Genomic DNA, 26,284 nt, shown 5'->3' with positions numbered 1-26,284 from the left:
CTCATTCACTCTGGCAGCATTAATCGTGACCTTTAAGGAGATGATGCCATATATATAGTTCTAGTCTTGAACTTTCTCCTGAGTTCCAGTTCTCACCTTTTTAACTGCTTTACGGACATTTTTTCTTGGTTCTTTCCAAAGTCAATAATTCTAAAACTCAACTAATGAACGCCACCTCCCCCCCAAGCAGGCTCATCCAGCACAGAACCTCACCCTTATCTCTGAGTCCTCCCTTTTACCCTCCACATCCAATTTGTCACCAATCCCCTGTTAACCCTTCCTTCATAAAGTATCTTGAATCTTTTTTTCATTTCTACAGCAACATTCAGGACTGAAAAGTAACAGCAGCACCAACAAACACTTCACATAACCCTCCACATTCTGGGTGTGAGGCTTGGTGCTAAGAGCTTCAAAAAATCATTATCCCCATTTCACAGAAAACAAAAATGAGGCCCAGAAAGCTTAATTAACTTATCCAAGATCACAGAGCTCGTCCACAGCAGAGCTAGGATTCAGACCCAGGCAGTCTGACTGCAGGTCTGTGCTCAGAAGCCCTCACTCATTCTCCCTTTCTAAGAGTGCAAAGAGCAGGTTTGAAAATGGAAATACCCATATACAAGTCCCATCCTGTCACTTCTGTACTCCAAAATCAGGCTTTCCCAAATAAAGCCGTCTTTCCCAACTTCCCACAAACATGTATAACTTTGCTGCTGCCTGTAGCCCCCTGTTCGTCTCCCATCTGTTTGCCTTGGAATACCCCGCTTAAAAAAAAAGAAATCACGCATATCCATTCCAAGTTTCCACCCACCATCCTCCCACACGTGGATGGCCCCTTGTGTTCCTTTCTGTCTGCTCAGTTCTTGACTCATTCTTCCAACCCAGTCTCTTCCAGAGACTCCCCCAAACACCAGGGTATCCCCAGAATAGCTATGAGGCACCTGGCCATACTCATGCCACCTCTTTGGAAGGGCTTCTGCTTGCTTCTGAGCGGTCTGCGTAACTACAGTGAGCCCCCTGAGGGGCCCTTGTGCTCACTTTTCTCACAGAGCTTGTACACAGCACTTGACACTAAAGGAAAAGCAGCTGGTACTCATTGGATGGTCTGGAGGAAGAATCTTATTTCTTTTTTAATCTTAGAATCGCTGCTCACATTGATTAGCACTACACACATCTTCCCTTGAGCATAGGCAGCAAATATTTACAAACATGAACAGGATATTTTTAACAAAGGGAAATAAACATAACTAAGTGTCCACATATTTATATAAGCTATCAAGACATGAACACAAGTCACTTTAATCACATGACTGACCACCAACAACCGGTAGTTGGAAATAGTTTGATTTGAAAGTTTCATTTCTATCAATGAGTAAAGTCAGGTCAGAATTTTAAAACATTTATTGTGATGAACAGCAACACCCCAGAACATTTCCCATCATCACCATGTTTAAGTGTAAGTGCAAGAGGAACTCTGGAGCACGACTTACCTATAAGCTGAGCACTATTAATACTGCAGCTTATCTTGCTCAAAATTGAAAACTACAGTAATTGAGACACCGCCAATTGAGTAATTGAGACATGTACACCTGTCTAGAGTCTACTCCCCAAAGTACTCCAGTCAGGTCAAAGTAGCGGGCTAGGGGATCTGCAGCTGGGAACCAAGAATGTAACAGCGCAGTGCACCGCTCAAAGGTACACAGAGAAACTTGACGTGAATGTGCCCGATGGTTTGCCTTCCCTTTGTTCTTTAATTTTTCAACAGATAATGAATTCATATGGTTCAAAAAATTTTCTATTATGAAACATTTCGGTAAACGCCTCTCCCACCTGTGGTCCCTGCATCCACCGGTTTCCCAACGGCCACCAACCAGGTCATGGCCATGGTGACTTTTGCCTCTTTCCAGAGTTTCCTTTTGCCTATCAACGCAAACAAGAATCTATTTTCTTAGTTTCTCACATTTTTAGACAAAAGGCAGCATATTACAGCCATTTTACCACTTAATAATTATATATCACTGTGTTCTTTCCATGTATTAGTACACAGAACACGTCTTCCGTTTTGTTATAACTGCTAAGTATTCCGTTTTGTAGCTGTATCATACTTATAATGTCATTTTTTTCACATCTTTTATCACTTACGGCTAGTCAACCTTCTGCACTGACTCTCTGGACATGGTTATGGTTACACAGTGGAAGCCGTAAGCATCAGGTTTTACTTTTGCTTCTAAGATTGGAAGACACACTCAGCATCAATCATTCAGAGACATTACTATCACTGGATTATGCAGGTCACTAGAAGAAAGTTACCAGAAAAGATAGCAGGACAGGATTTGGGCAATGGGAAGATTCTAAATCTTTTCTACGAGATTGGCACAGGAAGATATACAGATGTTCACTTACAACTTATTCATGGAAATAAGCTCATTAATAAGATTTATATTATTACTTTATTTGAAGTCCAGCTTAGAATGTCATGGAATTACGATATCTCGAGTACCCGCCATGTGCCTATGTCACTTAAGCACTATGTGATGTGCTGTCACAAGACCTCTCATTTTTAAAGATCAGGAAACGGATACAGAGAAAGGTGAAATAATTGTGAAAGGTCATCCATCTAGTCAGTGGCAGAGCTTAAACCTGACTGTACGTGTGTCTAGTCTAAAGTCAATATGGCGTGTGTCACAGTGTATATTTCAGATTATATGCTGCTTGCTGTTGTGGCTTGTATTAGTCAGGGTTCTCCAGAGAAACAGAAGCAATAGGGTGTGTGCGTGCGTGTGTGCAGAGCAGAAAGAGATTCACTGTAAAGAATTGTCTGGGACACTTCTGGAGGCTGGAAAGTCTCGAGGTCTGCAGGGTGGGTCAGCAAGCTGGAGACCCAGGAGAGCTGATGCTGGAGTTCCAGCCCAAAGACCAGGAGGCTCAAGCCCCAGTTCAAATCCAAAGGCAGGAAGAAGCTCGTGTGCCAGTTTAAGGCCAGCAGGCAGAGAACCCTCTCTTACTGGAGGGAGGGTCGGCTCCTGGTGTAGTCAGGCCGTCCTGCATGAAGCCCACCCACCCTGGGAAAGGCAGTCTGACTCACTCGATCCACCTCTCATACAAAAACACCCTCACCTCATCCAGAATAATGCTTGACCAAATGCCATGTCCCAGTCAAGCTGACACATGAAATTAACCATCACCTGGTTGTAGAAACGTGTTGCAATCATGGGGAGCAAAAGCCTTTGTGTTCCACTGAAAGTCTACTCTTCATCCTTGTGAGTTAAGGTTTTAAGAAAACTCAGCTCCAAGTGTTGTCTATAAAACACCTGTTTTCTTACATGCTTTTAAAACAGTTTTGTCTAACTACATATTTAAAGCTGTTTATTTCATAATTTTTACATTCTATATATTTTGTAGCAAATCTGACATCACGGTGACATTTAACAGTGTGATCATGAAATCCTCAAAGTCAAGTTTATTTTCTACATGCTTGTCCAGTTCAGAAAGAAGGTCTTTGTATTTTGGTTTGGTTTCTTGTCCCAGTCTCCATGTGGCCTCTTCTTTATATCCTTAGTTATAGGGGTTCTCTTCAACTAGTCTTCAGGTGATTCTTGAGGTTGATGTTCTATAATTTATTTGTAATTTTGGTGTGATCCTGGGATGCAGTAGGCTTTGCGTTTACCTAATCCGCCATCTTGGACCTCCCCTTACATGCTTTTTGATAGAACATAATTCTTAAGTTCTTGGCAATTAAATTAAAAAATTACCTCTTCTATTAAATAATGTCTACAGCATGTAAAACTCATAATTCTTAGTTTTGCAACACTGTATGGAGCCCCGGTCTAAGTAGCTTTATTTTTAAAATGCCCTATGTTGCATAAAATAATGCACTGGGATTGGCTGGGATAGGTCTTGTATTGAAAAAAGGACAAGGGAGGAAGGAGAGAAGGGAAGAGAAAAAGAAGCCAACAAATGACTGGGTCACACCTCTCCCGGGGCTGGTCTTGCCTCAAGGGCAGCGCCCGTGAAACGTCCTATACCTCTCCTTCTGGGGTCTCACAGAAACTCATTCATGCTCATTAGCCTTCATCGGTAGGTCCTGCCAACATTCAGCATCTTTTCATTACACTCATTTTTCAGCAAAACCTCATTAGCTGAAGAAACCAGGCAGATGCTTTATACATCTCAATTCCAACTAGAGCCATCACACCGCGATATTTTTCCTGCAGGAGCCAAGGAACAGGCTACGGCAGCTGAACACAGGCGCATCCTGACTGGAACACATTGGCATCTTGTTCTGACATTTCCAACCAAGCCAAAGAAGCAACATAGAGAAAATTAATAGGGAAGCAGAGGAAAGGTAAGTAGAAATATCTGAGGAATAACGTCAAGCATGGTTAAAAAGCGAAACTTGACTCGAGAATAGAGCTGGCCAGAAAGAAAATGGCCCTTTAGGATCCTTGCATTTCTATATTGCATTAGTGATTCTAGTATAAGCTTTATTTAAGAGGGAAACTAATGAATGTTAAACACTATTCCCAAACCGCAAACACAGTTTTAAATGCCTGAATGAGAAAACCAGTTTTTTTGACAGCAGTCCATTCAATAACTGCAGTTATCTTGGAGACACTGCTGGGCATTACGTTGTCACCACAAAATAATCTGCACACTGTTTCCACTCCTTTCTAAGCATTTGCTGTAACTGCATGTTTCTATATTTTTATCTTAAAGAAACGACAGCGTTAACGGTCTCACTTACTTCCTGGAAATGATGCTCCAGTGATGATGCGGGCCCTGCCCTGAAACCCTGACCTGACCCCTGGTGTTTACACAGCTTTCATAACAGCCAGAGGGAAGGACAAATGATGAGAAACAGGAAACACAACAGCAAAAGATCAGCACCAGGGAAGACAAGACGGGTGAAATGAGGGTGAGACAGGGAGGCAGAGGCAGGAGAAGGGAGTGTGGGTTTCACAAGTCCAGTCATTTCCCTCTCAGGGTTTCCCTGTCATTTCAAAGGGCTTCCGGTGTGAAAGGTCTCTAATGGCACACAAAAGCAATCATGGGGAAAAAGGGAGCACGCACAGCACGCCGACTTGTGTTTGGCTTTTCTCCTTCGGGTGCTTACACTGGCCACATCAGGTCTCTGGTATCTGAGGTGAAAATGTCAGAGGCGGAAGGGGCCGTTTCTACCACCCGGAGTGGGTGGGTCATGACAAAGGTGAAGGACTCATTGACTGAGACGGGTGGCAGGCCTCCACTCCAGCCAGAGAAGCACACCTCTGCGCTACGTTAGGGCTGAAATTCGCCCTTAGATGTTCCATCATTCCCCCGATGGATGAGGACACGAGGCCCACACAGGGCCAGTGGCCCAGGGCCTGGAGCAAGGTAGTGGCAGGCGCAGCAGCAGAATCCAGGGCTGTGCACTGCTCTGGCCTGGAGTTCTCGCTAAGTCTGGCCGCCTCATTTACTGGCTGCAAAGCCGGCTTTCAGTGCACTGGAGAAGGGCCAAGTGCGCGACTCCACTTGTGCGTGGAAATGAGTGGACAGCCCCCAGGGGCAGTTATTAAAACATGAAAGGCACCTGAGAAGGGTGGTCTTGAAGAGACACAAGTGTAACAACCTCTGTTCCGTTCTTTTTGGCACCAGATGCTCATCCAAGAACAAAAAAACTGGGCTGGTAAGACAGTGCCAGGGAGAACCTGTGGCCATATTTACAGCCGCTGGGTTAGGGACCAAAGAGATACAGAGGTAACCAGCAAGCTCTAGAATCCAACACGCCTTTAACTACAAGGAGCCATCTTTAGCAGCTGAGGCAGAACTGTTTCTAGTGTGGGTTCTCACTGGGCACCCGACTGCGCAGGAAACACTACCATCACTCATAGCAGCGTCAACCGGAACGTCTTCCACAGCAATGAAATCACAACTCAACAGTTCTGTGTACTAGGAATGGTCCTGCCTCCGAGGGCTGGTCCATTTTTCCCTCATCCACACATCACAGTAGGCACCAGGGATGGTAGCAAAATAGATGAGACCTCCTCCCTCTTCTTCAGGAACTCGCCATATAACAGAGAAGACAGCTATAGGTGAAGTTCAGCAGCGTACCAACTACAATGCCCTTGACGGGTGCTTGAGGGCAAGGGCAACAGCTTCTAACTCAGCCTCAGAACTGAGGAAGACTCCGTAGGAAAGGTATGAGCTGCGCGTAAAGGATACAAACTTGCCATTAATGCATCATTCAGTAAATATTAACATCTGGTAATAAGACAAAGTCCTCTCATGAAGCTTACATTTCAGGGGGGGAGAGGCAGATGATTAAGAAATAAAGAAAATATGTATATAACTAAATAATAAAAAACAGTGATAAATACCAGGATAAAGGAAAGGGGCAATACAATAGTTACTGAAGGCAGGGGCTATTTAGATTGATGGTCAGAAAATAATTCTCTTAGGAGGTGTCATTAAACCTGAGACTGATTCAGTAATGAAAAGGACTGTGCTCCCTTTGGCAGCACATATACTAAAATTGGAACAATACAGAGAAACTTAGCATGACCCCTGTGCAAGGATGACAAAAAGGACTGAAATCTGGAAATTGGCACTTCGGGAAGAAGGAACAGTATGTGCAAAGGCCCCGAGATGGAAAGACTTGAAGTGTGTGAGGAACTGAGAGGAGACCAGCGTCTGGAGCATAAAAGGCAAGCAAAAGAATGACAAGAGATGAGGGCTGAGTTAAGGCCCAAGAGGGCTTTCTAAGGCAACAAGGCCTTCGGCCTCCATCTAAGTGGGATGAGAAGCTACTGAAAGGTTTCAAACAAGGAAAAGACTCAATGTAATTCACACTTTTAGAAGAACGATAAAAGCCACATATGTTGTACTTATTAAGGGCCAGACCCTGCCCAAGCATTTTACATCTATTAACTTATATTATGATGGCTGCTATGCAGATCTGGTTTGCAGAGGGCAGCGTGGACACGGGAGATTAGTTGGAGGCTGCCGTTAAGAGATGATGGAGAAGGAGCAAGTGAGAAGACTTCAGAATATTTAGGAAATAGAGTCGACAGGACTGGATTTAGAAAGGGAGAAACAGTGACAGAGAGAAATCAAAAATTACTTGTATGCTTTTACAGAGTGCAAAGGAAGAGGGAGTGTTCAATGGTGCTGAATGTCTTTGAGGTCAAACAGATTAAAATCTGGAAAGAGATCACTGGATTTTTCAATCAGGAGGCCACTGTAACCTTTCTCACATGGCTTTAGCACAGTGGTGGCATAAGCAGCCTGTATACAGGGAGGGGTGACTGGGAGTAGAGGAAATAAAGATGGTGCAAGTATTTTTCCAAGATGTCTGAAAGGGGAGGAAAGAAGGGAAGTGAGAGAGGTCCCTGAGAGAGGGGTACCATTGAGGAAGCATTTTTTGCTTTTTAGAGCAGGGGACAATTAAACATATCACTAGATTCAGGAGAAGAAGTAAGAGAGAAAGAGGTTGAAATCTAAAAGAAAGAAGGGGTGTCAAAATAAAACAGGTTAAAATAAAGGGGGAGAGGGCCGGCCCGGTGGCTCAGGCAGTTGGAGCTCCATGCTCCTGACTCTGAAGGCTGCCGGTTAGATTCCCACATGGGCCAGCGGGCTCTCAACTACAAGGTTGCCAGTTCAATTCCTCCAGTCCCGCAAGGGATGGTGTGCTGTGCCCCCTGCTACTAAGATTGAACACGGCACGTTGAGCTGAGCTGCCGCTGAACTCACGGATGGCTCAGTTGGTTGGAGTGCGTCCTCTCAACCACAAAGTTGCCGTTCGACTCCCGCAAGGGATGGTGGGCTGCGCCCCCGGCAACTAGCAGTGGCAACTGGACCTGGAGCTGAGCTGTGCCCTGCACAACTAAGACTGAAAGGACAACAACTTGAAGCTGAACAGCACCCTCCACAACTAAGATTGAAAGGACAACAACTTGACTTGGAAAAAAAAGTCCTGGAAGTACACACTGTTCCCCAATAAAGTCCTGTCCCCCTTCCCCAATTAAAAAAATATATATATTCAAATGGTTCCTTACTTAATGAGGCTAGTGTGTCCTTTATATCCTTCCCAATTCTTCACAAATTCAAATCTAAAATTATCTTCTGCAAAATAGCCCACCTATAATGTTTCTTCAGTATAAATTATAAAAGTGAGTACAAGAAGTATCTTAACATACAATGATCATCAATAAGATCAAACTCTCTGGGGACTCAGAAAAACAAAGTAAACAAAAACATTTTCCAACCTAGGAGAAAGCAAAGGAATGACAGAAACTGCACAGTGGCTTCACCTTCTTCTTGGTATGTCATCGGTTGATAAATGAGCATTTGTTGGCCCAGCTACAGAAGCACTATGCTACAGCTGGGGTGGGAGACGTAATAATATAAGACATGAGGCTTGTGACTAATCTAGCTTAGTCATAATTAAAGGACGATGAGGACACAGGGTAACAGCATTAATACTAGAAGCCCTGTTGACAAGGATTCTTTGCTTGACTAAACTTTAGTCCGGCTCCTGAACCTTCTCCTCGGTTCACATGTAGGCTTTATGAAAAATTCCGTTTTAGCAAGAAGCCTGCTACTTCAGTTTAATCAGAGTCCCCACCCTCATGCCCCACCATTCCCAGGTGATGTCTGCTCACTCTGGCCTGCCTTCAGCAAAGAATCCTTTTCGGTCAGCTTACCCAGAATCCCCCTTACCCATGACGTTTCCCCTCCGTACTTTCCCATCCTCTGATCCCCACCCTGTTCCGTGGCTATAAATTCCCTCTTACTCACGCTGTGATTGGGGTTGGCCCAATCTCTCCTCCACTGGAAAATCTCATTGCCGTGGTCTGTACACCTACCCTGCTTCCCCGAAAATAAGACCTGGCCAGACCATCAGCTCTAATGCGTCTTGTGGAGCAAAAAGTAATATAAGACCTGGTATATTATATTATATTACATTATATTATATAAGACCCGGTCTTATATTATAGTAAAATAAGACCGGGTCTTATATTAATTTTTGCTCCAAAAGACGCATTAGAACTGATGGTCCGGCTAGGTCTTATTTTCAGAAAACACAGTATTGCAATGGTCCTGAATACAGTCAGCCTTACAATCTTTAAAAGTGTCACTGAAAAGAGTTTTCTTTAATACCATGCAGTAAATGCACAGTTTATACCCAGATGGACACCAGCGTGGACACGGCTCGCCAGGCCATACTTCAGGACACCTGGGTTCCAGCCTTGGGTCTGTACCTGCGTGAACCTGGAAATGTCACTTTCTCTTTGAATCTCATTTCCTGATCTATAAAAACTGGGAGTTAAACAACATGCTCTTGACAATCTAAATATTCTCTTAATAAACTCTCAATATTCTGCCATGTATGGGAGGTACAGGCAGTAAACACAAGGAGCTGACAAATGGTTTTGAACTTTAGTAGTAAAACAAGAAGAAATCAGCTCCTGTCTGTTACAGAACTATGGGTACTTCATGGCTTATACACATTTGATTTTTAAAAAACTGAACATTTCCAAATCTGGACTAAGATCTGTAACAATATGCTTGGATCAAGTATGTCTTAGGGAAAGAAAATTTTTTAAGTGATTTTCATATTTATGATTTTTATGTAAGTGTAAAATTGTTTTATAGCCTCTTGCCTTATTTTCATTAGCTAATGAACACTATGGAATATAAAATATTTCATTTAGCAACAGAAAAGCATTGAGTAAGTACAGACCTTTTAATGAAAAGCAATGTAGACACATCAACTGTCTTGAAAACGCTATAATGCTGCAGTAAACATCAAGTCTTAATGGGCTCTTATTAGGATAAAGTTCTAGAACAGACATTATTACAGTAAAGGGTGTATGGTCAAGGAAATCTTAATATAGCAAATGACAAAAAATACATAGGCATTACAAATAATATTTTATAGAAATAATATGAAAAATAACTGTGATAGCATAACAGTTAGTGAATGCAAAACTGGACATCCAATAAGACTCTAACCACAGAATAAAAAAACTCATGTATAGTAATAGCCAAAATGTTAAAAATATAATGTTTTCCTCCAGACTTTTCAGAATTTGTCTTATTCTCATTAATGAGAAAGTAATATTATTTATAAAATTAAGTTATTTGGAACAAAATAAAAATAGCAATAATATTTATGAGCTCTTATAACGTGTCAGACATTTTGTTAGTGCTTTACATACATGATCATTTAACCATATTTGAACATGAGTTAGCAATTATTATCCCTATTTAACAAATGAAGAAAGTGAGGCTTAGCGGGATTACTAAAGCTGTCCCAGGTCAGTAAGTAGAAGAGACTGGTTTTACAGCTACCCTGTGTGAACCAGAGCCACTATACTATATCACCTCTTTGAAAACAAAAATTGATTACATATATGTGGTATTCTTTAATTTTCAGGAAAATAAATCATACAAAATTGTATGCACCTGTATTTTCAGAAAACAGAGCACAAAGCCCCCCTTTATTCATTCACTTGAAAAGTAAGAGACCAACAAGTATTTATGTTTTTAGCTCAGCTCTGTATAAATATGTACAGGATTGAGTAAATAAGTACTGACTTTCATCCTAAATCTAGAGCCTTACAGCTTGGAAAATAAGCTCTTATGACTAAAAAGCATTCCTTTCATATTTGCCTTTTCTCCAAAGCCTGTCAAAGTAGATCAATCCATTTTAATTGGCATATTAAACGTACTTCTCAGATTCAAAGCTTGGGTGTCACTGAAAATGACAAATGTGCAACCAGATTGTCTCAAGCGTGCCTCAAACACATGAACTACTCTATCATGATAATTATTCAATAAATGTAAAATATTGCTTCAAGTAGCCGACCAAAAATACTCCTACTTTATTCACGAGTAGAAGGGCAAAAATACCTGGAACTCCCCACAGCCCTCAGGGTAGTGGGGGTTCCCAGAGCCCCTTCCTGTGGTTTAGGAGAGGGCAACTCCATGTACTGTGGGTCATTCAGTGAGAGGGAGTTAGAACAGGGCTAAAGGGTAGTTTTTCTTCAAAGATCAAAGCCCATCAAAAACTGGTAATAGACTCAAAATAAGGGACAAAAAGGGAAGTAGGGAAGTTCCCGACAAGTTCATACGTTTATTTATATTTATGAATGAAGAGGATTTTTTTCTCAGGGTACAATGCCAGGAACAGGTGAGCTGAGCGAGCTGGGCCAGAGCAGGCCGTGAACTGAGGCCTGGAGCAGATTTGCTAAAACCACACTTGACCACCCCATTCCTCGTACGTCTTGATTCTGGACTTACTGTCTTACTAGGAACTACTCTTCTTCTTTTACATTTCAGCCGTGACTTTAAGACGTTTTCATCTTGTAGATGAAATATTTCATTATCTCTTTGTCTATTATTGGAACCTTGAGTTTTAATAAGTTCACCGGGTTAATTAGAATGATGCTTTTAAATGTGCTTAAGCTCTTTTTTTTTTTTTTTTTTTACTTCCAGCTTAACTTTCTCAGTTCTAGATATTTTTGATCAAGGCATTTAATTTTAATTGGCTCTGGTATAAACACTAGTTGGTAGGAGACTCTTATTTCCCCTAAAGACTGAATCCAGGACTGCCTGAAAAGAATCTCTGTCAGTGTGGCATATGAAGGGTAGGCTTTCACAAACATTTCTGATGCCTTGACTATTTTATTCTGCTTTATTATGATATTCATAAGAACTTCTTTCTGTTCAGTACTCAAATTCATTCCCATGCTTGTAGATAAATTTGGCTTTTTGGTCCCATACAAACATGTTCTTTCCTTGCCAATGCAGTGAAGTTGTACATATTTTTTTCATCTTTTAAGCAGAAATTGTCTCAAATTGGTTCAACTCTTTGAGAGCATTAGAATGAAGTGAACCAAATAAAACTGAGCCTCATGAAAAATTTCCTTAAATCACCTAAGATTAATAACCTTTAAAAACTATGAACAGATTTGAAACAAGAATACGAGAGGGAAGTTGGGATAAGTCCGTGTTGTGGGAGTGCTGCATAATGAACCGACTAAATTAGGAGAGGCTTATAACCTTTCTTGGATTGCAGCAAAACTCACTTTGTGAACAGATGGTCTTCCGCCGTTTTAATCACTCTTTAACTCCCTACAATCTGGCTTCTGGGCACACCATCCACCACAATCACTCAAAGACTACCAGTAGCCTAGATCGTGGAAGCCAGCAACAGAAGTGCTAGAAGGAGATTTACAAATCAATCCCAGAAAAATAATTTTCTAGATTAGTGAACTTCACTCTGGATGCGTTTGGAGGCCTGGCCCAGGGGACGCGCAGGTGAAGCATGCAAGGTCCAAAGACCAGCACTGAATGTCTGCCAGCGCTATGCGGTTCCCCAGCCAGCTAGGCAGTCAATCTTCTTGAACCACTGTCTCCAAGTCAAAATTCCCCACACTTTTCCATCCATTGACATGGTTTTATATCCTCCATCTGCGTTAGCCACACCCTGGCAAACAACTAAGCCTCAAGCCTGGCCTTCCAAAAACTGTCTCTCATGATTTCAATTTCCACCATGAGCTATGTTCAATACCACACAACCTCGTATCTTTCTGCTCATTAACTACTGGGTACCTCAACTAACTACCATGTCTGCACTGGAACTGTCAAAATATAAAAAATAATAACAATAGCAGCTAACATTTGTTGAGTGCTTAACTGTAAACAAGAGGCTGGTCTAAGCGCTGCACCTGTACTAACTCTTACTCCTTACCACGGGTCTATGAGGCATGATTCTGGTTTTCCATGTGTGGAAACTAAGGTACACAGAGGTTACCGAGCTGGCCCACGCTTCGGCTGAAGCCCAGACATGGCACCTGCAGAGGCTGTGGTCTTAGCTGTTGTGCAAGCAGAACACCCAACAACATGAAACCTGTCTTGTTTATATTCTTGAATAATAAACAGCATTTTCAGAGTCGATGATTTTTTTTCCTTCTGTGACTCTTCCTTTGATATTAGAATGACTTACTTATGTAAAAATTCACTTGCATTCAACATCCATTGCAAGAAAAAAAATTGTTTTTTCTCAAATTGGTTTTAAAATGAAGAAGAGAAACCCAGTTCCTGGGCTGGTCTTATGCTATTCCCTGTTATATATTAGATTCAGGCAGAATCCTGCAAACATTTAAAAAGGTATTAAATGTATCATCCTTTTTAACCAGAAACCTTCTGTATTCTGATTAATATAACACACATTTCAAAATCAAGTCCATTTGCTATAAAACTCTAGAAACCCACCCTCCAGTTGCTACAAATGGATGTCCCCTACGGGGTTAGCTTATCTGTGGTGGACAACTGTCATGTAGAACACAGTCAGTGAACAGTACATGGTCGGTCAGCTGCTTAGTTTCTGCAGCAATCAGACCTCTTCCAAATACATCGGAATGGGCAGCAAAGGCTGGAAACAAACATGGTCTTCGATGAACCGTTATCTCACATGAACGAGGGAGAGACGCTGCTGTAAGAACAATAAAAAATCTCATTCACAGAATCAGCAGGCAGCCAGCACCTGGATTACCTAAGCAACAGAGAAGGATGGACCCCTCACAGGACAAGTTGGAGTGGAAGGAGAGGGGAGTAAACACTCAGACACAGAAGCTTGCTAGCCTCCTGAAGTGGGCTTTGGTTTTGTTGTTTTGGATAAGCAAGAAGGAAATCCCTAACAAAATTGCTAATTGTTAGACTGTGGACTTGACCTCATCCTAGTGCTAACAGAGAAGAAGGAAACAATGAGACCCCTTTAACACGACAGATGTTACCTATAATGAAACCCAGCACACGTTTTGTCACACTGATGTGACATCTTTGCACTTGATATTTCAGGTCATGTCCACAGGCCTCTCGGTGTCTGAAGGCACAGGTGCTGCTATAGTTCTGTGACATGATTCTGAGCCTGGCTGCTCAGGAAACCAGCTCCGTCCTCTGTCAGCACCTTTTCACACCATTATGAAAACACTGCTTCCAAGCTCGACATCCCTCTCCTTCCCTTCCTCAGTTAACACCTTCATTTTGGTTCTGCCACTTGACAACTGTGTGCCCTTGGAAAAATGACTAAGCCTCTGAGACTCACCTTCTCTCTCTGTAAAACAAGTATAATAATGTTATGTCAGAAAAGTGTTCAAATCAGCCATAATTTGCAGGGCGCCGATCAACAGTAGGAGCACAGTCAATAGTGGTTATTCTTGTTTCCCTCACTTCCTTTCTCTTGCCCTGTCAAGTACCATACTGGGCTGACAGAACACAGAGAAGAAGAAGACACGTTGTCTGCTCTGAGGACCCTTGCCAGAGACTCAGGCGTGTAAACCGACAACTACAATAGAATGACAAGTGTTGTAACATGGAATATGTAAAGGGCTATGGGAAAGCAGGCTCAATGGTACAGCTTCCAAACCCACAAGACTTGTTTTCAGGGAGAAATTTATAGGATGATTAGAAAATAGTGTCTTGTGTATAATTTAATCAAATGTAACATAGGAAATTGGGGGGGAAAGGAGCAAGCACTGTTAGTTACCCTGTTTGTAACAGTTTGGGGTAAATTATTTTCTTTCCAATGTTTCTTTGGAATAATTTTGGTGTTTAATTTACTTGGATTCCACCTGCTTGGGGCCGTCACAACTGTTTAATGAACATCTACTCTGCTTAAATCCCAGTGTAGGTTCGCTGCCTGAGATCTAAAGAAGCATAAGGTATAGCTGGAGAAAATGACACTTCCCAGAAACAAGATGATAAGACGGAAGATAGCAGGTGAGGCCTAGGCTTCCAGTTCTAGACAGCCAAGTGAGCACGTGCCCTCAAGTCTCATCTCTTCAGATCCCACAGAAATGACCATATAGATGTTCAAAATAAACAAAACAGACGAAAGCCATAGAATGACTAGGAAAAAAGAGGGCCTTCAAATAAGATATTTCAGTGTATTAAAAGCTGGCAATGGAAGCGCATAATGAATAAAGCAAAGCAGTGGAAGCCAACAGAACCCAAACTATAGCACTTAGAGTATTCCCCACAATGAGGCCACAGGTGTGGGAGCTGACCCACTGAACGGGGGACCCCAGGGGGCACCTGGTTTGCAGGAACAATGGAGGGCAGACGGGAAAAGTGGGGTGTGACACAGGCCTGATTAAAGCCACAGTAGCCCACCCCGAGCCCCACGTAAGAAACCGCAGTCAGCAATTACAACACGGGGTTTTCCCTCAGTGTCCTGAGCAAACTGCCCGAGGTGACTTCACACGTCTCGTGGAAGCAGTGGCTTCCTCAGAGTAAAGCCCTCCCATCCAGGTGATTGGCAAGGGTGACGATGGCCCAGCCCCTGACAGACAACCTCCCAGCCACAACTTCCTCACCTCTTGCTGAGGTGGTGGGAAGAGACTACTTAATCACTGAGAATCATCAGACTGCGTATCTTACTAATAGATGATTGGGTCGTTGAGGATCACCAGATAAGTGACAAGATAACCAGCAGGAAGAAAGAGAAACACCACATTAATGAAACAAAAAAATTTACATTGAACGTTAAGTTTAGCAAAGTGAGCCAGTCACAGAAAGGCAGATACTGTATGATTCCACCTCTATGAGGGACCTAGAATAGGCAAATTCATAGAGAAGGTAGAAGAGAAGCTACCAGGGGCTGGAGGGAGGGGAGCGGGAGAGACATTGTTCAATAGGCAGAGGGCTTTTGTTGGGGACGATGAAAAAGTTTGGGGTACAGATAGCAGTGATGGCTACATAATGTAGTCAATTTATTTAATGCCACTGAATCATACACTTATGAACGGTGAAAATAATAAATTCATCATTAGGTAATGTATTATGTTAACCACAGTAATAAAAATGGAAAAAAAAAAAACCACTGGAAATTCAACAAATGGTGCTGTAACAACTGGATATCCACATGCAGAGAATGAAGTTGGATGCCTACCTCACACCATGTACAAAAATCAACTCAAAATGGATCAGAGACCTAAATGTATGCGCTAAATCTATAAAATTCTTGAAAGAAAACATAGGCATAAATCTTCACAACACTGGATCAGGCAATGGTTTCTTAGGTGTGACACTAAAAGAACAAGCAACCAAAGAAATAATAGATAAATTGGACGTCATCTAAATGCAAAATTTCTGTGCTTCAAATGACACCATCAAGAAATTGGAATGATAGTCTAGAATGGGAGAAAATATCTGCAATCATATAAGGGATTATATCTAGAATATATAAACAACTCTTATAACACAATAATAAAAAGACAACTCAATTTAAAATGACCACAGTATTTTAGTAGATGTTTCTCCAAAGAAGACCTGTATACAAATTGCTAATATTCACATGAAAAGATGCTCAACAACATTAGTAACTAAAGAAAGGCAAATCAAAACCACAACGATAAAGCACTTCTCAGTGACGAGAATGGCTATAATCAAAACAAGTGTTGACAAGAATGTAGAGCAACTGGAAGCCTCATCCACTGCCGGTAGGAGCACAAAATGGTGCAGCCACTTTGAAAACCAGCCTGGCAATTCCTCCAAATGTTAAACATACAGTTAGTATATAACCTAGCAATTCCATTCTATCCAAGACAAATATGAACATGTCACATAAAAACTTGCACACAAAATTTCACAGCAGCATTATTCATAATAACTAAAAAGGTGGAAACAACCCAAATGTCTACCAACAGATGAACTGATAAACAAATACAACGGAATGTCACTCAGCTACAGGAAGGAATGAAGGGCTGATGGGGGCTACCACGCTGATAAACTTTGAAAACATCATATGAATTGAAAAAAGCCAATCACAAAATCCCACATATTATATGAAACCGTTATATGATGCACCCAGAATAGGAAAATCCATATGGATTAAAGCAGTTGCCTAAGGCTGGGGTAGGGGGAGAAAGAAAGCAAAGAAAAGAGGGGAGTGGCTGTTAGAGGGTACAGGCTTCCTTTTGGGGGTGATGAAAATGTCCTAAAGTTGATTGTGGCGAATATACTAAACAACATTGAATTGTACACTTAATTAGTGAGCTGTATTGAATGTAAATTATACCTCAATAAAGCTTTTATAAAAAAATAAATGCTTAATAATGATAGTCATTGTTATTTTCAATAATTATTCTGGAGGAAAAAAGGTGATTCAAGGAACAGAAGAAACCTTAACTCTAATTTTCAGTCATAGAAATATTTATGAAGATAAACTCTCCTTTAAAATACAGGGACGTGAGACTAGGATGGCCAAGACGCGATTCTCCCTTCTGCTCTAAGTACGATTATCTCCCCCGGAAATAATCCAGTGGATAGCGATGAAAGACTTTGAGAGCTGGAAAGGAGGAGGCGGACTGGTCTGGCTAAAAAGCTCAGAATTTCAGAAACTGTAGTACAGTCACATTCCCGAGGCCCCACAAACACTGGGCTGAGTGCCGAGGCCGGTGGCCTGAGACAGCCAACAGGGCCCGACCACGGCTCTCAGGCTCGTCCTCAGTGCTTTGGATTTGTGACATGCCAAGAGTCCTGTGTGTACTTGAAGGAGTGGACTTCTACAGCTTTGACACTCCTTGTTTCTTGGATTCTGGAAACTTCTTTCTGCTACAATCCTCTGGGAAGCAATGAGTTGATGTAGCAGGCCTGGGTTGTTCAAACCCCAAATATTCCCAAGACAGGCATGTTTTCAGGACGGGCCCTTGGCTGGCTGCTTGGAAGGCTCTGTGTGTGCAGGCCTGATGCCGGGGGCCATACTGTTCCAGTTAATCCAGACGGCTTATGCTAACAGTGTGGTTTATGGTGAACTTCTGCTTTTTCTCTGGGGGCCAGAGCTTTAATGACCAAGGTCAGCCATGCAGGCGTTACATGAGTACAGGACTGACCCTCAGTAAAAGTCCTGGACATTCAGGCTTGAGCAAGCTTCCCTTGCTGAAGTGCTGGCAACACTTTATACATGTTGTCACACATCTGTGCTGGGTAATTGTGTCTCACGCACATGACTCCACTGGGGGAGGATAGCGGGACCTGGTGCCTGGTTTCCCCAGGACTCGCCTCGTGTGCCTTTGCTGATTTCATTCTGTGCCTTTCACTGTAAGAAACCATAACTGTAAGTATAACAGTCCTGTGTCCTTCTGGTCAGTCACTGAGGCTCAGGATGGTCACAGGGACCCCGATACACCCTCCTTGAAGTCAGGGACTTCTCTCATTTTCAGGAATTGTCTGAACTTCACTCCTCTCTACATACTTTTCCCAACATTTGGCAGGGTTTAAAGCACCAGGTCAATCCCCACAGATCAGTTACCTGCAAAGTCGCATCTGGTCAGTCATGACACCCACATGCAAGCGGAGGGCTGGGCTGACCTCTGAAGTGCACCAAGTGCATGGCACCTGGCCCCAGCCATGGGCACGCCAAGTCTTGGCTGCCGCTTAAATGGCTGAGAAAGTGGCAGAGACACCCCGCCATTTTGTATCCCACCCCAAGCAAGCTGCCAATAGCCTGGCATGACAGCTCCCCGCAATTTTCTGCTGCCAATTGTCCCCGTCATCTCCCTTTCAGAAACAGTACACAACTCTGCACAGATGCAATCCCCGTGTGTCCTCACCCTAGAGCAAGTCTCTTAGCTGGGATGGGACTCTGCCTGGGAGGCCTGCCACAGATAATTTAGGAGGAACATTAGAAAAAGATTTCACCCAGAGTGAATTCTCTATAAAATTCACTCGCATTCACTTGTACTCTGATAAGCTTTCTTGAGTGGGAGAGAAAGAGTTGCAAGTATATTGCAGTCAAAAATTACACACAACCCACAGCCTTCCTTCCGTGTGTCAAGAATGAAATAACTGTTTAATTGGTTGATTTCGTTAGCCCTGTGCTTTGATGTTCTCTGTCCCCTGCCCCCCAGCTCAAGTCTGTGACTTATTTCTTTATTTTCTAAGGAAAGGCTTTGAGATTTCACCACCCCAGAGAAGTGGGTCATACGTGTGAAATGCTAGGTAAATGATGAACACAAGTCCTAAAATGGCTCCAAGTCTCAGCGTCTCAGCATTGGGTCATATGAAGTAAAATGTATTCCCTGTTTCACCATTTCTTCACGTAGAATGGCACATCTCAGACTATACAGAATGTTCACGTGTACTGCACGGACACGAACGGTAACCGAGATAAAGGCCAAATCCCCACCTAATAAGGAGTTAACAGGCCAGGGAAAAATTTCTGGCACGTATTAACACCGGGATTTTATATTCTTGAGAAAATCTTAACATTTATTTAAAAGTCTCCCAAGGGCTCCGATCTATAAACCACTCAGAGGAGTAGTTACATGTCTCGTTGAAAACCAGCAAAAGAATCAGAGAAATGATGTGACAGAACCTAATGGATCTGATTGGCTCTCCCTTTCTCTCATTAAAACAAACACGCGCGTGCGTGTGTGTGTGTGTTTTTTAAATAAAAGGAGCATTTATATTCCGTATGCGTATCTTCTGTCAGTGCTGACACTTGCTGTTCTTATGGAGGAAATGTTAACTGGTTGGGAGCCCGGGCGCACACTCGGGTCCATTCCCTTTCCCCTCAGGCTGCTCCCACAGTCCACAGCATTTTCATTTTAACCATCCTCATTACTGGTATCGTTTAATACTTGAGGGTTTGCTCATGTCAACATCAATCTTGCTGATGCTGCAAACACTTACTTTGTTGACACAATGTAGTCTGAATCCACAGGACTAACTAAAAATGTACCATATTCCTTCACCTGGCATGTCACGAAGTACAAAGAACAACTCTGCCACTCACTCACTTGTCCTGTCACAGATATGGCACGGGAGAGACACCAAGCACAGGGTCCTTCACGGGACCTTGCTCCCTTTAATACCAGCGCCATCCCACCCAGGCCCCCGACGCCCATACACACTGCATCTTCTGGAAGACATCTGACACCTAAAACGCAACCACTGTGAAGATGACAATGTTTACCTGGAAGACATCTTGTTGGACACAACTGACTCATTCCTCCTCATTTACAAATAGCCCTTTACCACAAGTCCTTTTTTTAAAATTATGGAATAGTTGACATAACAAGTAAATCTTAACTAATCAGAAGAGGGAGAAGCCTTGTCCTCAGAAGGAGCAATAACAATCCCATTCAGAATAAAATTTCTTCTTCAATTAAGCTTTAAATGTCTCTGGATGAGTTTAATTTAAAAAACAAAAGATCTCTTTACCTGATTGGAAAACCTCATGCTCACGTTACGTTGATTCTGTAGTGGGACATAGCGCTGGATAGGATCGATGTCTTTAGGACTGATTAGTTCATCAGCTGAAAAAAAAAAAAAAAAGGAAAAGACATTACCAAAACTGCATCTGCACAACAAAATAAACCAACAAAATCTCATAGATATTTATAGAACTCAATCAACAAGAACAGAATATACATCTTTCTCATGCACATGGAACATCTTCCATATGCCAGGCCATAAAACAAGCCTCAATACATTTAAAAGGATTGAAATCATACAAAGTATATTCTCTGACCTCTATAGAATAAATTAGAAATCAATAACAGAAAGAAGTTTTAGAAATTCACAAATATGGAAATTAAAGACCACATTCCTAAAAAACGAATGAGTCGAAGAAGAAATCAAAAGGGAAATTAGAAAATACTTTCTAATGTATTTTCTGATGAGATGATTGAAAATGAAGATACAACATACCAAAACTTATGGAATGTACGTAAAGCAATATTCAGAGGTAAGTTTATAGCTGTAGATGTCTATATTACTACAGAAGAAAAATTTTCAATCAATAACCTATCCTTCCACCTTAAGACAGTGGATATGAAAGAGTAAACCAAATCAAAAGTAAGCAGAAGAAAGGAAATAATAAAGATTACAGTGGAAATTAATGAAATAGAACATAAATAAACAACAGAGACTATAGATGAAACCAAAACTATTAATAGATTCTTAAAAAGCTCAAAAGTTGACAAATCTTTAGCTAGATTGACCAAAAAAAAGAGAAAGAAGACTCAAATTACTAAATTAGGGAATGAAAGTAGGAATGTCACTAGTAGCCTTAAGGATTGTAAGAGAATACTATGAGCAAATGCATGCCAACAATTTAGATAACCTAGATGGATGGGGACAAATTCCTAGAAATACACACATCACCAAAAGGGACTCAAGAGGGAATATAAAATCTGATTTGTAATAAGTACAGTTACAAAAAAAGCCCAGTACCAGATTCTTTCATTGGTGAATTTATCAGATGAATGGATAAGTCAAATGTGGTCTATACATACAATGAAATGTTATTCTGCCATACATGAATGAAATGCTGATCCATGGATGAACCTTGAAAACAGGCTAAGTGAAAAAAGCCAGTCACAAAAGGCCACACGTTATATGATTCGAGGTAGATGAAATGTCCAGAAGGGGCAAATCTATAGAAATAGAAAATAGATTAATGACTGTCTAGTGCTGGGGTGAGATGAAGCGATTAGGAGAAAGTGGGTGGTGACTGCTAAAGGATATGAGCTTCATTTTGGGAGGGTGATGAAAATATTCAGAATTGATTGTGGTGATGGTTGCATAACTTTCTATGAATATATTAAAAACCACTGAATTGTAAACTTTAAATAGGTGAAATGTATGGTATGTAAATTACACCTCAACAAAGCTGTTCTCAAAATACTATATTTGCATTCTCAAGGCAGGAAACCAGTTCATCAAGGGGAGACAAGGTGTTTCCTGATACTAAATTCTAAAGAGATTTCTGAGATGGGCCGTGTTTCCTGGGGCACTAACAAGCACAAGAACAGTGATCTCAGCTGCTGTAGTCCTGTAAACACGGAAACTCTTTTCGTGTGGTAGTTCCCTGTGGCAACTTTCAATCAAATCCAAGGATATGACAAGGAAGGAATTTAGAGTGTTTGGCAGAGGAGGGTCTCATGAACACCTGAGGCTCACTGGAGCAGGGATTCTCTGGGGACCCAGAAGGGACTGTGATGGGAGGGGGTGGTGGTAGGAAAAAACCCTGAAATGTAATTCCGCAGAACCTGAGTGGAGTACAAGTTGGAAGTATTTATGCAAATGTATAGAGAGCATACTCTCTGACCCAGCAGTTATGTATGAAGATAAAATTATCTTCATTATGCTCAGACATGTGAAACTTAATTGAATAACAACATCAGAAAAGACTCCCACTTCTCCTAAGGTGAGTCAGCACACTTCTTTCTTTTTACTGCACATAAGCTATGAAAATGTGCTCATTTCATTCTTGATCTTCAGCTTTATACTGCTATGTAAAACCGACACCATGCTTTATATAAAGCATGGTGTATAAAGTCACCTGTGTTTAATATTTACTTTAAAAAATCAGACCTCATTTCCATAGCTTTTTAGGTACCACTTTTAAGGCAGTGAACAATTCTGAAAAACAGAGCAGGGAGTCAACCAGGAAAACGCTTGTCATTTTCCTTGCAGTTTGGGGAATGTTTCTCATTATACTTCTATTCTGAGGTAACTTCAAGGCACACGTGCAATGTCATCCATTAGACAAAATCACCGAAGGTGCTTTTAGTAACTCTTGGAAGATGTCTTTAATAACAATAATAAAAGTGATATTAATAATAGAATAACTAGGAAAAGCAGGAGCGGGAGCAGCAGCGGCCACAGAAGCACCACCGGCACGGCTGTGCCTGCCAACAGCAGCGGCACCAGGGCTTACTTAGGCAGCGCTTACGCTTACTACGCTCCTGCCTTTCTCAAGCATTTCACGTATATGAATTCACAACACCCTCATCGCTTCACAGATGACCTGTGGAGGCACCGAGGGGGTGAGCAACTTGCACATGGCTGGTACACGACGCGCTCAGGTTCAAGTGCAGGAGTCTCCCCCTGGAGTCTGGGCTCTCACCCACACCTGATCTCGCCCTGTAAGAACACTGCCGTTCTGGACAACGCAGGCGCAATAGCTGGGGGAGGAGACGGGACACAGTGTAGACCTTGATAGGTTGTCTTTTTCTTACCCAAATCAGACGGCATATTATAGAACACGCTTTTCTCGCTTTGAAAAGACTATACTTTTCCAAAATCTAAACCAAACCAAGATAGGCTTAATTATGGCAAATATCGATACATAATTTCAATTTATTAATATCAGTTTAGCTCATGACGCAGAGTTGATTAGTACAGTGATATTCTAAATAGCAGCAAATTATTTCCCAATCTCATTTGTCTGATCACTGAGATGTGAAAAAATTTCCACTGCCAACAAGCATTTTACATAATTAATGTTTTACTGTCATTCTACAGGAATGAAAGTCTATCTTTATTATTTTGTTATTTATAAATGATGACAGATAAATTAAGAAATCTATATCCTTGAAAAGCATAAATGCTAATCTATTAAAATTGATATGAATAAAATAATTAACCAACTTTTTGAAAAAGCTTATTTCTTTGCTTTTTTTTCCCATTTCTTTCTTTGTACTGCACCTGCATATCTAGCTTGATGTGCTTGCAAGTATCCATGTGCTTATCTATAACCCTCTAGGCTCTCTGTTTCTTATTCATGACTATACCCCACCTGGCATACAGCAGGCACTCAAGAGACTCAATAAACAAAATAATAAATTGGTAGGTTAACAAATTTGGAAACATTAATTGCTATAATCATTACTTTCATTTCCATAATGGTAAAAGTGACTAATACCTTAAAAGGTCAAGTTAATGGACATATTTTTTTCACTGCATTGATTTTTATCATTCAGGAAGCAAAACAGAGCTCCTCACTGTGCTAATTGCTAGCACCGGTTTTCTGGTGAAGACTGACAAGCCTGAAAGAATTTACACCTGACTAACTATAGAACATTTAAAATGAAAACAACAAGGATAAAAGAGCAATGGCTTTCCACATTGCCCAGACAGTACCAAATCAAGTACCTCAATCAAGCTTTTTTATATATAGATCAGCTATCTTTAAATCCTTAGACAACAGACTAGGTCATCAATATTTCCATTTTTATGCACAGGAAGGGTCATGAAATGTACCCTGAGTTTACCTCAAACAATAAATGTAGAGGGTAAAAAAGAAAATATTAAGAAGAATTTTTGTTTCTTTAATGAAATGACAATTTAAAGAACATTTAATAGAGCAAGTAATTTTTTTTTATCATGACACTAAAATTACACAGGACTCAGTAAAATAGGCTCAACAGATAATTTACAGGGGAAATTATGTGCTTCGAAGTCTAAATGATTTCCAGCTGCAGCGACACACACTAGTAACACGTGTGTTAAGAAATGAGCACTGAAGAAAAAGGCAATGTAGATCCTCAGCTTCATACATTAAACCAAATCATTCCAAACTTACATATATGTTTTTAACTTAATTAACAGAGATGAATTTTCTAAGGTTATTTTATTTTCCATGGTAAAAATTAAACAGACAATGATATATATGAATATATAAAGATTTTAAATTTCATTCAGCAAAAAGCAGCACAAACCAAGTTTAGAGGTAAACAGACTGGGAAAATACCAGCAAGGTTTAAGACACCTAACGTACAAAACATTCAGGCAGACTGAGAGGAAAAACCGTAAAACCAAGGTTAAATGGGCAAAGCAACCATCAGACAATTTACAGAAATGACTAAGAAATATGTTTTTAACAATCAGCATGTAAATGAAAACAGGATACAAAGTAATATCTCACTAAGTTAGCAAAGTGGTCATTTTTAATGAGCCTATTTAATGCCAATGACAGGTGACACAATTGCCCTGCAGATTCCTGGAGAACCTGATAACGTCTGTCTGTCATGGGCTGTGATCTTGGGTGAATCGGGGCTTACTTACGACAGGAAGTAGAACTGTACTCATCTCATCGAGAACTTAGGAGGAGCACTGAGGATACTATTTGTAAAGCGCAGAGCACAGGATCTGACATGTTTTAGGCCCGTATTAGTAGTAGTATTTCTGGGACACAGTCTAACAATATGTGTGCAGAGTCTTATGGGACTCCAGGCATCACTGCTTTCATATTCAATTTTACTAATATATTGATGGTGGGATCATAAATTTTTTATATGTTTTCTAGCCTTAGTAGCAATTCAACCCAAAATTTCAGTTTTAAGAAAGCCAGTCATTTATACAATAAGCTAAAGGAAGAACATCTTCCTGGGTGAGGCTATTAAAGTAATAGAGTATTTCACGTGCTCTCTCATGATGTTTATAATGCCTGCTGCACAGAATCCCACTTTGGGTCACCAGCAATTACATGGATACTATGAAGAAGATAACAAAAGTCCTCAGAAATGGATGTCTTTCTGCTTGATGTTTCCTAAAGTGGAACAGCTGGGAAATCGCTTAGCAACCACAATGTGCAAACACATCTGTACACTCCTATCTCTTCATTTCATCTTTAACTGATCAGTAACGAAACCATGTGCTAGACTGAGTAAGGTGCCAACAGCCCAGTGAAAATCAAGACCTCAGTTTTTTCTGGCCTCATGCATAGTCCCACAGCACTTACTGTGGGGACCCATGATCACGGACTTGAATTTAAAAAGCATTAGATTTTCAGGCTTAATCAGTGGCTTTTATATTTGAGGTCAACTGGGCAAGAAATAGCATGAATGAAATCAAGTGGAAATGAACTTCCCTTAGTTACAAACACCGGAATTGGGTAGTAGGATATCAGAATAACTAGGCTGTCCTCAGAGAAACAAAAATATTCCCTAGGTTGTCACATTCTCTTCTTGCTGTAGAGTTACTGGATGTCACAGTGACAGGCACAGAGTAGGTCCCTACAAATAGCAGCTGAATCATTGGGGAGGTGAATGGTTAAGTATCAATGAGGGAAACATTTTCTTCTTGTGATGTTTTATGGCTCTGGGGTACCCCCAAGGAGGGCCCATGAGCACCCTGAATCACCTGCTTACTAAGTACTACGAAACATATTTTCACAAATACTGTCTCTTAAATGGTAGCTGAGAGAGAGGGAGGGTGGATGGAAGAACAGAAGTAGAACCATTTCCATATGTGTTTGTCCCACAGTAAGTGCTGTATGTGTATTTCCTCGTCAGTTCATCCTTTAAACATAAAAATAAAGAAACTGATGATTATGGAAGTTAAAAGGATTCTTCAAGTCACTATATAGTAAGTCGTACAAATTGTATTCACACCCAGAACTGTTTAGTTCCTAAGTTCATGACCCCCAAACTCTTGATCTTTCCAATAGTCCAAGACAAATGTGAAGAGAAGAAAAAGGAAATGAAACCAAGGGAGAATAAAGTGGAGG

At 41.2% G+C, this 26,284-nt stretch overlaps 1 protein-coding gene and 1 non-coding gene across 5 annotated transcripts in view; one reads left to right on the top strand and one right to left on the bottom strand.

The window, feature by feature from the left end:
* PHKB (phosphorylase kinase regulatory subunit beta) overlaps positions 1-26,284 on the bottom strand; it is a 128,812-nt gene that overhangs the window by 39,200 nt on the left and 63,328 nt on the right. For all 4 annotated transcript variants that reach the window (XM_033128060.1, XM_033128059.1, XM_033128058.1 and 1 more), the window contains one exon: positions 20,209-20,303. In XM_033128060.1, coding sequence (XP_032983951.1) covers positions 20,209-20,303 — 95 coding nt within the window. The remainder of the gene's footprint in view (positions 1-20,208; positions 20,304-26,284) is intronic.
* On the top strand, positions 6,479-6,585 carry LOC117035662 (U6 spliceosomal RNA). Its single transcript, XR_004425233.1, has one exon. It is a non-coding gene; the product is annotated as a U6 spliceosomal RNA (small nuclear RNA).

This window comes from Rhinolophus ferrumequinum, chromosome 15, assembly GCF_004115265.2.
Source record: "Rhinolophus ferrumequinum isolate MPI-CBG mRhiFer1 chromosome 15, mRhiFer1_v1.p, whole genome shotgun sequence".
Classification (NCBI taxonomy): Eukaryota; Metazoa; Chordata; class Mammalia; order Chiroptera; family Rhinolophidae; genus Rhinolophus; species Rhinolophus ferrumequinum.
The sequence above is the reverse complement of the archived record's forward strand: the minus strand, read 5'-3'. Positions and strand labels throughout refer to the sequence as shown.